The 13,785-nt window shown below is 40.8% G+C and overlaps 1 protein-coding gene across 3 annotated transcripts in view; it reads left to right on the top strand.

The window, feature by feature from the left end:
- The window catches only part of DENND5B (DENN domain containing 5B), a 196,076-nt gene that overhangs the window by 147,235 nt on the left and 35,056 nt on the right, over window positions 1-13,785 (top strand). For all 3 annotated transcript variants that reach the window (XM_067008968.1, XM_067008967.1, XM_067008969.1), the window contains 4 exons: window positions 745-838; window positions 5,656-5,787; window positions 7,069-7,221; window positions 8,099-8,177. In XM_067008968.1, coding sequence (XP_066865069.1) covers window positions 745-838; window positions 5,656-5,787; window positions 7,069-7,221; window positions 8,099-8,177 — 458 coding nt within the window. The remainder of the gene's footprint in view (window positions 1-744; window positions 839-5,655; window positions 5,788-7,068; window positions 7,222-8,098; window positions 8,178-13,785) is intronic.

The following is a 13,785-nucleotide window of genomic DNA, read 5'->3' as shown; positions in this document are numbered from 1 at the left end:
GCAGTGAGGGCTATAAATGGCTTCAGGAGCATTTTCAGGGGAAGAAGCTGATTTGAGATGAACAAAATATCCAAAGATAAATAAGTAGAGGCCTTACATCTAAACTTTTCTTAAGAATGTTTACATGAGAAGAGTGAAGAAACAGATTTTTTTTTTTTTTTTGCGGTACGTGGGTGGGCCTCTCACTGTTGTGGCCTCTCCCGTTGCGGAGCACAGGCTCCGGATGCGCAGGCTCAGCGGCCATGGCTCACGGGCCCAGCCGCTCCGCAGCACGTGGGATCCTCCCGGACCGGGGCACGAACCCGTGTCCCCTGCATTGGCAGGTGGACTCTCAACCACTGCGCCACCAGGGAAGCCCCTGCATGGATATTTTAAAAGGAAGTGAGAGGGTAGTCTCTATCCAGGTTTGGGGTTCTGTTGGGCAGGTAAGGTGGAAAAGAGAGGATCATTACAGCTATTGTGCATTTTTTAACCTCGGTTTCAACAAAGCATTGATGGTGGTGATGATTGCATATCTCTATGAATATACTAAAAACCAATGAATTGGATAATTTAAATGGGTAAATTTTATGTATCTAAATTACATCTCAATAAAGCTGCTATATATGTTTAAAAAGAATTGATTGAAAAATAAGTATTGTTGGTCTTTGGTTTTCAACGGTACATTCTTTCTATTTTAAAGACAAGTGATCACATTTTTTTTGTTGGTTTGGTTGTTTCTTTTAACCCCTTCTGTTCTTTCAGTCGCTGGGTAAGTCGGAGTGCCACTGCACAGCGCCGGAAAGACCGCCTTCGCCAGCATTCCGAGCACGTCGGGCTGGACAACGACTTGAGGGAGGTATGTGGGCTGCCTTCCCGGGATGCCTTGATGCAAGAGCTGTGAACTAGGCTTACTTAGACCAGCAGGTGTCATCATGTAGGTTCTTTTGTGTTCTTCTAAAAGAATCGTTCGTTTATGTTTTAAAATAGTAATCCTTTTATACTGACATAGCTGAAAGCACCTTTTTTTCCATTTTTTGTAATTTTAATACATCGAAAATAAGGCTGTAAAGCAAGTCTCCCTGTGAACCACATCAAGTAAAGGTTAAGCTTAGGATAAATTTTTGGTCAGTATGTCTCCCACAGGGAAAAAAAGGTATAAGAAGCATAGACTTTCTAAGTTTCAAGCATAATTTAAACTTAGTAAGTAAAGATATATTTGCCTGTGCTTTGTCCTTGACTTGCTGACACCATTTTTAGGAGTGGTTTAAAATTATTTTAAATTGAGATCCTTATGCTTTATCTGTACTACTTGAAAATAAAACGGTGATTACACATTTGAATAATGATAAGTAAGTTTTTGTTTTTTCTTGTGATCAAAAGAAAATGCAGTCAGAAGATCCGTTAACTATTTTCTAAACTCAGATGGGTAGAAATAAAGCAGAAAACAGCATTCCAGATATATATATATTGCTCTTTGTTGATGTGTTCATATATATATATATGATTTTAAACATTTTCTTAAGAACTGAAGCCTGTGTACTGCTTTTCTTTTGTGCTGCAGTATTTCTTCTCTCCCTTCCCTTCTGCTGTGACTTTATCATATGCATGCTTGTTTTGCTGTCTCTTTCTCCCTGTCCTTTTCTTTTTTGCTTTTCTGTCATTGGCACTTCTCCATCCTCTTAGCCTTCCGGGGAACTTGTGGTCTGTCAGAACTCCATGGCATTCTGGGAGTGGGATCAGGGTCCACCTCCTCCTGCACGACTTCCTAAAAAATCCTTCTCTGAGTGCTGCCTGGTATGTTCTTTGCCTGAAAGTGCTTTGCAGACGTTCCTGAATCTTGTCTTTGGTGTTCCTCGAATCATCCACGTGTATGAGTGCACATAGCTCTAGAATGCCTCACATCACCTTGTGACGTGAACTGTTAGCTCTCCACTTCCTTTTGTGATTGGTACCTTTTCATGGTGGTGTGCGCTAACAAGAGTAATTCGATACCATTGGCAGATAAAACTGATTATTTGAATTCCCTATCAGTGGTGTTTCTGAGGGGGAAAGAGGGGACTAGATTTAACACAATTGTTTTTCTTCCAAAGGGGAAATACATTAAATATTCAAATTTTCTTTTATTTAAGCATTTTGCAAAAGTGCAGAAGTGATTCACTTTCAAACAGCTTTTTTTCCTTTTGCCGAGTTTTATCTCCACAGTGTTTTAATTTACCCCTCCTTATTCCTGGTCTGTATTTTATATGGTCAGAAAGTCAGATCATCAGTATAGAATCTTAGTGCTAAGAGGAACATTTGAGGTAACTTTGTCCCACTTGACATGATTTAACTGAAGTCCAGGAGGCTTGCTTAAAGTCAAGTGGACACACAAAGTCAGCGCCAGGCCCACAGGCCAGTGCTTTTGCCAGTAGCCCTGCACACTGAGTTGCACTGAACAGCTACTCACCTGAGGGCCGGAGTTACCTAGGACTCCTGGTTGTGTTTTTTCCCATTATGACCTATTAATATAAATTTATTTAACTTGACAGTGGTCTGCTCTTCACAAGCTCCATGCTGGTTAGAGGGACAGTGTGGTTATTAGAAAATTCAGGGAAAGCCTGTACTAAAGAGCAGTTATTTCAGTGTTTACTGAATAGTAGTAGGATGTATTTTCATAGGTAGCTCCTACTGATTTGCTTTTGGCTTAGACAAACGACGAAGAGCATAATAGAAATCTCAGAAGAAACTTGGGGCGACTTCCCTCTGTAGGGAAGTCTTTCTCTTTGTGAAAGATTTCTCTTTCTTCTCAGTTTTTTATCTTAAAATACACCTTTTCTTCCAGCAACCCCAAAGAAAATCACATTCTTATCGTCACTTGTTTACTGTAAAGACCCTGCTCTATTTTTTTTTTTTTTTTTTTGCGGTACGCGGGCCTCTCACTGTTGTGGCCTCTCCCGTTGCGGAGCGCAGGCTCCGGACGCACAGGCCTAGCGGCCATGGCTCACGGGCTTAGTTGCTCCGCGGCATGTGGGATCTTCCCGGACCAGGGCACGAACCCGTGTCTCCTGCATCGGCAGGCGGATTCTCAACCACTGCGCCACCAGGGAAGCCCCTGCTCTATTTTTGTAGTATACAGGGGCAGCCTCGCTTCTTGCTGTGAGGAAGGGTCTTGAGCCACCCCTGTATCCATTCTGTGCATGTCTGTGGAATGTTGCTCATTTTGTGGCTTCAGCAAAGATGCTCAGAAAGAGCGTTTGCCCGTGGCCCTGTGGAATTCACTGTTGGCTAACACTGCCCTGTATGTGCAGGGTGATTGGTGAATATGGCCACTCAAAGGACAGCCCCATTCTAGCTTGCTGTCATTTATAAAGCAGAACATAAACTTTAAACAGTGCTTAATTTTCAATCCAATTATTGACTTTTAAAAATCTAATGATGCATATATTTCAGAGAAAGAAAAATGCCTGCGGCTTCTTCCTAGCCTCTTGCCTGACCATGTACCTCACTTCTTTCCTTGTAGCCAGTGTATTTCTTCCTAAGCCAAGTTTAATACTTAACTCTTCTTGAAAATTGAGTGTTGTAGTGGGTCCCTCTGCATTTGCACAAGTCCTAAAGATGGAGGAATTGAGCCTGGGGGAGAAACAGAACCCTTTTAACATTTAACAGTTAGCATTTGTTTTTACCAACCATTTATCTCCAATTTGTAATATTCCAGACAACATTAGTACAACCTGAAATGATAGGAAATGCAGGTATTATAATCTCATATATGATCCCTGTCTTATATCTCAGGTTTGTTTTTCTGAAACTTTTCATTTCCTACTTTTATTTATTTGAACATTAACCTTCAGTATGTTTTGCTAGACCTTGTTTCACTTAATTTCCCTAGTGGTGATAATTGACTCTCATTGTCAATTTTTCCTCTTTCTTTGACCCTCTAAAAAGGATTTGAAGCAGAAAGAAGTATACACAACTGTTATAGCAACTAAATTCTTTCAGAGTTCATTTCATTTTTTAATCTGTTCTTAAAATAATTACACTGGAAAAGAGATTATTTTGTTAATGCTATCTTTCGTCAGGAGGGCTCGTAGAAGTAGAAGGTAAATGGATTCGTTGAATCCCTAATTGGTGAGATTTTTAACAAATTGTACTAGATTTAGCAGGTTATTTTACTTCCAAGGGGGAATGTATTAAATGTGCAAACTCTCTTTTATTTAAAGAATGCAAAGGATTTTACACATCTTTTTCTTATAATATCAAATTTCCCCTTAAGATAGAAAAGATAGACTTCACATATGTATCTGTGGGAGGATGTGCTGGCTTGCAATCTCTCTCTCTCCAATAAACTGCTGGTTTTACTATATAATTTAGAGCAATTATTCTCTAAATATGGACCTAAGACACTTAGACTTTTTGGAGATTCTGCCCTGTGGTCCTGATACAAACATAAGGTATCTGGATGAGCCTTTGTAGGTAGCATAGAAAGAAGAGAGACAACAGCTGTCCTGCGCTAATTATGTGTAGTGTTTTTTTTTTTTTCCCTGAAGTTCACTAATTAAAGCTCAAGAGCAGTGGTCTGAGTTTCTGTGGTACTCTCTGAGCCATTGATGTCTCCTAAAATAATATGATATTTGTGCTTTCTTTCTTTCGGCCTTGGCTCACGGGCCCAGCCGCTCCGGGGCACGTGGGATCTTCCCGGACCGGGACACAAACCTGCGTCCCCTGCATTCGCAGGCGGACTCTCAACCACTGCGCCACCAGGGAAGCCCTCTGCTTTCTTTTGACTGTGGAACAAGGCAAAGGAGGGATGTAGCAAAATGTCTTGGAAACAAGAGGCCTCCTCCTGCATTTGGAGCACATGATACTTTTCAGAGTGATCTCATAGCTTTCTTTGAGGCAGGTGGGCTTGTTTTATGCCCATTGTATGAATAAGCAGAGATGCCTGAGGTCATAAAATTTGTTGCAACCATTTTCCAGAGCTCCTGATTTTACTGTTGTGACTTGATTAGAGCAAAGGGTTGGGCTGGACAGCACTGCCCAGGAGGTTGGAAGCATGTCAAGGCTCTTGTTTTGTGGGGAGATGGGTGGAGGAAACCAGTGATCTGAGAATCACTGGGCTCCTGGAGAACCTTGGATTTGTTATTCAGACATGCAAATTTTCCATCCCAGCCATGATCCTGACTAATCACACCCCTGGGTATTCCCAATAAAAAGACTGAACTAGGGGCTTCCCTGGTGGCACAGTGGTTGAGAGTCCACCTGCCGATGCAGGGGACACGGGTTCGTGCCCCAGTCCGGGAAGATCCCACGTGCCGCGGAGCGGCTGGGCCCGTGAGCCATGGCCGCTGCGCCTGCGCGTCCGGAGCCTGTGCTCCGCAACGGGAGAGGCCACAACAGTGAGAGGCCCGTGTACCGCAAAAAAAAAAAAAAAAAGACTGAACTAGATGAAACTCCATCTCATTTTGAATGAGTTTTTACTTGGTGTGGCTTCTGTCACTCTCCTTTTCACAGGGCTAACAGTAGAGGGGGTATGAATACCCTCTGCCTTTCAATGTGCTAAACCTTGAACTGCTGTTGCACATATACACTTCTGGCCTTTTTTTGCATCTTGTTGTTCCTGCACTTGTTTGTAAGGTTAAGTAGGTCAGAAGAATATCTGATGTTTATGCATTAAAAATACTCTTTAATTTTTAGAAATACATGCAAGAGGCACGAAGTTTAGGAAAAAACCTGAGGCAACCCAAATTGTCAGACCTCTCTCCTGCAGTGATTGCACAAACCAACTGGAAATTTGTAGAAGGCTTATTAAAAGAATGTAGAATGAAGGTATGTATTACTCACTGTGCAGGACAGTGTACATTCATGTTCAATCCATGCATGAAGCTAATATGAGCTGAGCCAACCCCCCCACTTGAGCCTGTAGCTTCCCTAGAAGGACACTTTTACATAAACGTCATGTGCTCTTTACTGAGGGCATGAACCTCCATGGGTTCTGTTACCCACAGAATCAGTGACATGGGAGCTCTGAACATGGTTTTTCTCACCTTTCAGCCATTGCTATCTTCCTCTCCAACATGACAGCTATTAAGCCAGTCAGAAGTTGTGTCAGGGATGTCATCATCTTATGTGAAAGGCAACACATTTTTTTGTATGTGTTTATACGTGTCTCTGTGTGCACCTGTGTAGAACCTTATCTGTGCTCATATGTGTGTGCATATATCCATAAAGAAGAAGACCTTAGCTGTGTTGTAGGTTTGTGCCTATTACACATGAGTCTCCTCTCAGACATCTGTGTTTATCAGAGGTAGCAATACAAATTGACAAAACTCAGAACATCATTTTAGCCAATAACTTCATTCATTTATTTGACAGTCATTTCTTGAGTACCTTCTCTGTGTTCAGTAAAGGCACAATTTTAGCATCAGCTTACAATGCTGAATCACACAGACAAGGTCCTTGCCTAGAGGAGCTAGAGTCTCTCTCACTTTACATTTTATGAGGGCAACTAAGTCTGCTGTAACTTAACTTACTTGAAACTGATTTCCATTTCCTTTCCATTTTCTGGTACATACTCATAGCAGAGAAGAGATGAAAGAGGAAAAGAGGAAGGAAAAAAATAGGTCTGCTTCACTCACAAATTAGACAGTTCTGAAAAAATTTAGAGCTGCCTGTTTGTATTGTGGTTTTTGCCTAAGTGCAGTCAAAGCTAAGCGTGAATATCTTTAGTATATGCTAAGATGAAGTGTGAGCTGTGGCAGGATGGGGTTTCAGATTCTATAGTGTATTTTCTAGGCCTGGTGTAATCCCCCAATGTTATTCACGTAAGTAATCTGAAAACTGTTGTACATAAGCATTTACATGAGGATACTTTAAAATAGCATCAGAGTCTCTCTTTAGTGACTATTTCTCTGACAAAATAGTAAAAGTATACATAACATTACTTGTAGTTGACCACAGAGATTGACACTTTTCCCAAGGTGATTCAAAGTCTGCAGTTAGAAGTATAATGAAGGGGGGGAACCCATATCTCCTGATCCAGGAATTGACTTGATGGCTTTGGGGCTCACTGCTGGGGTTAACACTTGTGACCACATGTGATGTTTTCAGACAAAACGCATGTTGGTGGAAAAGATGGGACACGAAGCAGTGGAACTGGGCCACGGGGAAGCAAACATAACCGGCCTGGAGGAGAACACCCTGATCGCCAGCCTCTGTGACCTGCTGGAAAGGATATGGAGCCATGGCTTGCAGGTCAAGCAGGTAACAGTCTCAAGAGGCCCTGGTGACAGGGCAAGTTAGGAGCTCTGTTAAGAAAAGTAACAAAAAGAAAAATATATTATAAAAATTAAAGGTTCTGTCCCTTTGTCACAGGGTGACTAGAAATCCACCACAGGTATTTTAATTCCAAAAAAGAAAATGTAACCCATGATTAGCAGGCAGTTTGGGGCTCTTTTCTGGTAAACAGGAAAAGATAAACCAACACGTTCACTGCAGAGGCTGTATCCCGTGTAGATTCCATTAAGTATCTGCTTTCATCACTGTCCAAGAAAAAGATCTATTAGCCAGAATTAACAGTTCTTTGCCATTTTAAGTTATCTGGTTACTCAAGGCAGAAACATAGATGATTTCTTCTCTTTTGTCTCTCATTTCCCTTTCTATTTTTTTTTTTTTTTTCCTGTTCATCTTCCTCTCTTCGGCCCCTTTTCTCTTTCTCCTCTTGCCCCAGTTTTCTTCCCTCGTTGCTACTGCATGCATCCAAACATATTTTGCATACGGAAACACATTCTGTGCTGCTGGAGCCTCTAGTTCCATGCTTGCTTGTGTGGCCAGTGTAGACAGCCCTAGTGACATACAACTAAGTAACAGCTGAGCTGAAGTCGGGAATTTCCTTGCCTGCGCTTCTGCCCTTTGCTTAGCTGCCCTTTCCCAGGCTGTTGTCAGTCTTGTCAGTGAGGCAAAGGGTGACCCTCACCACACATGGAGTGGGGTGCTCAGAATGTCACACAGCTAGGAACGGATGAGCTTGGCTCTCCCAGCTTCAAAAAACAGGCATTTCAATGTGAATGGTTTCGATAAGTTATTTTTTGATGAACCATTTCTTATAAAATGAAAATTTTTGTATGCCTTGTACTTTCAGGGGAAGTCAGCTTTGTGGTCACATTTAATTCAGTTTCAGGACAGAGAAGAGAAACAAGAGCACCTTGCAGAATCACCAGGTGAGAATTCATTGGCTTGATTGTTTCTACAGCACTGGCAGCGGTGAACCACGTGAAACCTCAGTGCCTATGGCTTTGTCTCCACCTCTCTCAAGCTGACGCTCCTCCCGTCTTGCCAAAAGTGGGGTAAAGTAGAAGGAGCAATATTACGTACCAGCTGTGAGACCTGGAAGAAGTCCCTTGACCTTTCTGACCTTCAGCTTCCTCATCCACAAGATAGGGAAAATAATATTAGCCATGCCAAGGCTGTAGGGTTGATCAAGTCAGAAAACATTTGAAAACTTCTAATGAGTTGTACTCATAGATCATACAAGTAGTATTCCGTACTCTCACCAGTATTAGGGTGTGGTGTATACTGGTTTTTTTCTTAAATGAAAGTTTATTCACATCGTTAATAATCTTTCAGGGGAGAAAACATGTACACATGTTTCAAAAGTATTCAGAAATCAGATTTCTTCTTCTATTTATAACCATACATCTCATGTTACAGTATCATGAGTCATTAGCTAATCATGGTAAAATAACCATCTATTTCACAAAAAGTAGAAGTAACAGTGGAAAGCCAGTAGAGGTAAAATGTTTTATACTGAGTCAGCTATTTGGGAACATTTTCGAAAATTATTGATTACTTTAGACATTGAAAAATGTAAAAAAAAAAAAAAAAGTTATATTTTTTAAAAAACTCGTAAGCCAACCACCAGCGTAAGAAATAAAGCATTGCAAATATGATTGAACCACTCTATTTTCATTCCCCTTACTGCCCCTAGAAGGCAATACTACCCTAAATGTGGTGTTTATTGTTGGAAACCTAGTTTTTCAATGTATCCAATAAAACAGCTAGGAATATGAATTTGATACTACATTGCCCTGGAGCCCCTCTAAACAGAATGTCAAGGTTCTGATGTCCCGGGATGTAACTATATTTATAAAGATTTAGATCGAGTTAAAAAGCATTCTCTAGTGTCCATCTATCTCTGTTGTCCATTTTTCTATTGAAAAAGTAAAAATGCATTGGCATATTCCCTGAAACTATCTCTAACGCTTACCCACGTTCATAGAAGATTTAGCTGTTCAGACGTAGGGCCATAACCAAGGTAGTTTACCCTAATTAGAATGAATAAATTCCTAGGAAGAAATAACCATTTGTAGGATGAAATGTTGCAAAGAAGCCAAGCTCAGTTAAGCAGGGAGGTGGAAGCATTTGACTCATGTGCTGAACAGGCATGTTAGAATGTCCAGCTGTTAAAGTGAGCAGCTACCAGGCAACGCTAGCAAGTTCGTGGCTTTGAATGGTCAAATTGTGGGTGGTTGAGCTAGAGACCAGAGACTCAGCTGTTTGCAGGGCCTTTCAGTCAGTCAGTAATGACACCAGTAAAACTCTGAAGTCAAGGCTCAGAAATATGGAATGTGTCAAAGCCTCATGCAGTCCCTGTGCTGCACTGCCAGGTGTCAATGAAGGGCTGGAGATCTAAGAACGAACATAAGCTAAATATTGTACTGATCCTAAGTAGGATTAATGTTAGCTGTGTAGCTTTTGAAATCAAATTTATTGTCTGTTTGAAGGGGTGGATTTGATAAATATTGCTCTAACACTTCTGATAATTCAGCCCACGAAGTTAGGACTTTAAAAGATGACAGTTGTGAAATGTATTTTAAAAAATCAGTTTAAGAGTAAAATCATTCATTGTTGAGAAACAGTGTGTTCTAATTATTTAGAAATTAGCAGTTACTGACTTTAATGATTTTAAATCTGGGTGTTTGGGTTTTTCCCCAAAACATACTTTTTGTTTGCCAACGACTTAGCTTCCTAATTAATGGCAGTAAACAGTCTGCATCTTCATATTAAGGAAAGATCCTCCAAGTCCTTAGAGATTGACAGTGGGTTTGAAGACAGCTCTTATGAGCATCGAGCCAGGATGAGATTAGGTGATAGATCATTACTATTCTTTCAGAAGCAGCACTAAACAGGAATCAGACATTTTAAGGGTTGCAGAAGAATGGAAAAGATCTGTCTTAGTAAGAGGACCATAGCGGGGTAGACCATCTTGAAATTTTTTTAAAAGATTTTATTTTTATAGCAGTTTTAGATTCATGGCAATATTCAAGAGATGTTTCAGAGAGTTCTCCTATAGCCTCTGCCCCTACACATGCATAGCCTCCCTCATTATCATCATCCTCCACCAGAGTAGTACATGGCTTACAGTTGATGAACCTACATTGACATATAGTCACCCTAAGCCCATAGTTTATTTACATTAGGATTCACTCTTGGTGTGTCGTGCAGACTGTGGGTTTAGACAAATACATGTTAATGACATGGATCTACCATTGTGGTATCATATAGAGTACCTTTACTGTCCTAATAATGGTGTGTTCCTCCTATTTATCCCTCCCTCTCCTCTAACCCCTGTCAACCACTGATCTTTTTAACTGTCTCCATGGTCTTGCCTTATCCAGAATGTCATATAGTTGAAGTCATAGTATGAGGCCTTTTCAGATTGGCTTCTTTCACTTAGTAATATGCATTTAAGTTTTCTCCATGTCTTTTAAAACTGTCTTAATTTTGACCTAGTCAAATTTTGACCAAGTCACTGTACCTAGTAGTTAAAAGTCCTATTTTAGGGGCTTCCCTGGTGGTGCAGTGGTTGAGAGTCCGCCTGCCAATACAGGGGACATGGGTTCGTGCCCTGGTCTGGGAAGATCCCACGTGTCGCGGAGCGGCTGGGCCCGTGAGCCATGGCTGCTGAGCCTGCGCGTCCGGAGCCTGTGCTCCGCAACGGGAGAGGCCACAGCAGTGAGAGGCCCGTGTACCACAAAAAAAAAAAAAAAAAATAGTCATATTTTAGAGAAAAGATCTCAGAATGCAATTGATTCTAGAAAGAGGACTGTTCTTGACATATCACCCCAAAGTTTATACCTTTAAGAATGTTGGGCTTCCCTGGTGGCGCAGTGGTTGAGAATCCGCCTGCCGATGCAGGAGACATGGGTTCGTGCCCTGGTCTGGGAAGATCCCACATGCCGCGGAGCGGCTGGGCCTGTGAGCCATGGCCGCTGAGCCTGCGCGTCCGCAGCCTGTGCTCCGCAATGGGAGAGGCCACAACAGTGAGAGGCCCGCGTACCGCAAAAAAAAAAAAAAAAAAAAAAGAATGTTGACCAGCTTAGACATAGGGGGTGGGGTAGGATGCAGAAGGGTGTGGAAATACCATTTTAAACAGTTATTCTGGATCTAGCCAAGAATTTGGAGTCACTCTTTAAACATCTTATCTTCGTCAAAAGTTTTCTTTAGTTACCTGCCTGTAGACTATAGATAGCTCTATAAAAATAATATATGCAATCTGCACTCTGCAGACTTGCTGTGTATGCAGTAACATTGATTCAGGCAGAATACAAAGGAATTCCTGTGGCTAAGTATTAAATCCATGAGTGTTTATATTGAAGAAGAAAGTAGCCTATTGCATTTGAGTATAGTGAATTAAGAAATACTAATAGAGAGAGTTCCCTGGTGGCCTAGTGTTTAGGATTCAGGGCTTTCCCTGCTGTGGCCCAGGTTCAATCCCTGGTTGGAGAACTGAGATCCTGAAAGCCATGCAGTGTGGAAAAAAAAAAAAAAAAAAAAATATATATATATATATATATATATACTAATAGAAATACACATTTTTTAATAGTTCATAAATTTCTCTTCTGGCTAGAGTAGACTTCATGGAAACTTCTTAGATTTTAGATCTCTAGATAAAAAGTACGGCCTTACTCCTTTATTCCTAATCTACATTTTTTGTTCACAGGCTTCTAAACTTTCCTCCAAAGTTACTAATAAAGTACTGTATTAATTTCCTGGGGCTACCATTATACAGGACCATAAACTGGGTGGCTTAAACAACAGGCATTTATGGTAGAGGTACTGGGCATTAGGACTTCAGCATTTTTTTGTTGACAGTTAATCCGATGTTATCATCCAACTATCCCATTAGCAGATTTTTCATAAACCTCTATCTCCATCCCTAGTTCCTAGATGTCCATAGCCCACTGGGACCTCAAACTCAACACATCCTGAAACAAACTCATTATCTTAGCACCTCTCCCTCCTGTCCCAGTCAGGCTTTCTCCCTTCTTCTCTCGATTTCACTTAATGACATCAGCACCCTCTTCTCAGTCAAACTATAAGGCAGAAAGTCATCCTTAATGTAACAGCCCACTGGACATGACATCAGAACACTCTGCCCCTTTTAATTAATGGATATGATTGGGCAGGTTTCTTAACCTCTTTGAGCCTCAGTTTCTTCATTTGCAAAATTAAGGTTAAAACATTTTAAGGAAAGTTTTAACTATGGCATAGTATATATTAATACAGTTTATATTCATACTTAATATTGTTTGTGACTCTTGAGTCTTGCTTACCCTTAATCCAGTCATTTAAGTCCACTGCATATTTCTCCTCTTCGTTCTCATTGGCTGCCACTGTCTTAGTTCATCCACAGGCTGGCCTTTGGAACAACTTCTAGCTCATCTCCCTTATAGCCCTTATACCATCACACTATCACTCTCGTTAACTAACTAAAAAGCACTGAGAAGCATATCATTTCTTTTCAAAATTTCTTTCCCGTCCCTAGGATTTCTGTAAATTTCTAACTTGTCATTTAAGGTTCTGCCATCTGGCCCTAAATAATCTCATCTTCCTCAGTGAATATTTGCTGAAGCATTTTGAGGGGCCCTCTGGATATTCTTAGAATAGGATATGACCAAGCCTCAAGAGGCATATAATTTAATAGGAGTAACAGAAGTGTTAAATTGTGGTAAGTTTGTGATAGTGGTTCAGTTTTACAAGTCCCATGAGAGAGAGGGAATGACTTATCCAACAGTGTTCCTAGGGGAAAGAGAATATTCAGGAAAGATTTCACACAGAGGCAAAATTAAAGCTAAATTTCTTTTTTTGTTTTGTTTTTTGAGAACTTACTTTATGTCAGGCACTGTTATAAGTGCCTTACATCTATTTGAATGTGGTAGGTATTGTGACTGTCCCCAATTTGCAGATGAGGAAACAGACCATAGAGGAGTTAGACGACCAACCCAAGGTCAGCGAGCTATTAAGTTCTCTGTAGGTCTTGAGAAAGCCATGTTCTTAACCATTAAGCTATACTGCTCTCAATCTGAAGTGATGAATAGGCTGTAAACAAGGAGAAAGATACAGAATCACTAAAGGATGAACCAGAGACTTTAACGAATTGCATGGAGACATGAAAAAGTATATCGCATGTTTAAGGAATATTGATCAGTGAAGGGTGGCTAGAATACAGGATTCCAAAACAGGATTCCCAGAACATGGTTAGGCCTGTGAATGCTCTTATTGTGGTTTCTACTGCTTCTTTAAATGTCAGACTCCTCTTTTATTAAGTATCTCAACTGTTCTCTGCTCCCTGAGGCATGATTCCTTGTATTGTCATGTCTTCCTCTGGCCAAGTTGCCAGATTATGGTCTCAGCTCCTTTCTCCTGCCTCATGATCCATTCTTTTTCTCTTCTCAACCCATTTCATTTTTAAAAAATTCATTCATTTATTTATCTATTTTTGGTCTGTTGGGTCATCGTTGCTATGCGCAGGCTTTCTCTACT

This window comes from Kogia breviceps, chromosome 12, assembly GCF_026419965.1.
Source record: "Kogia breviceps isolate mKogBre1 chromosome 12, mKogBre1 haplotype 1, whole genome shotgun sequence".
Taxonomy (NCBI): domain Eukaryota; kingdom Metazoa; phylum Chordata; class Mammalia; order Artiodactyla; family Physeteridae; genus Kogia; species Kogia breviceps.
Note: the sequence above shows the minus strand (reverse complement) of the source record. Positions and strands in the feature narration are given on the sequence as shown.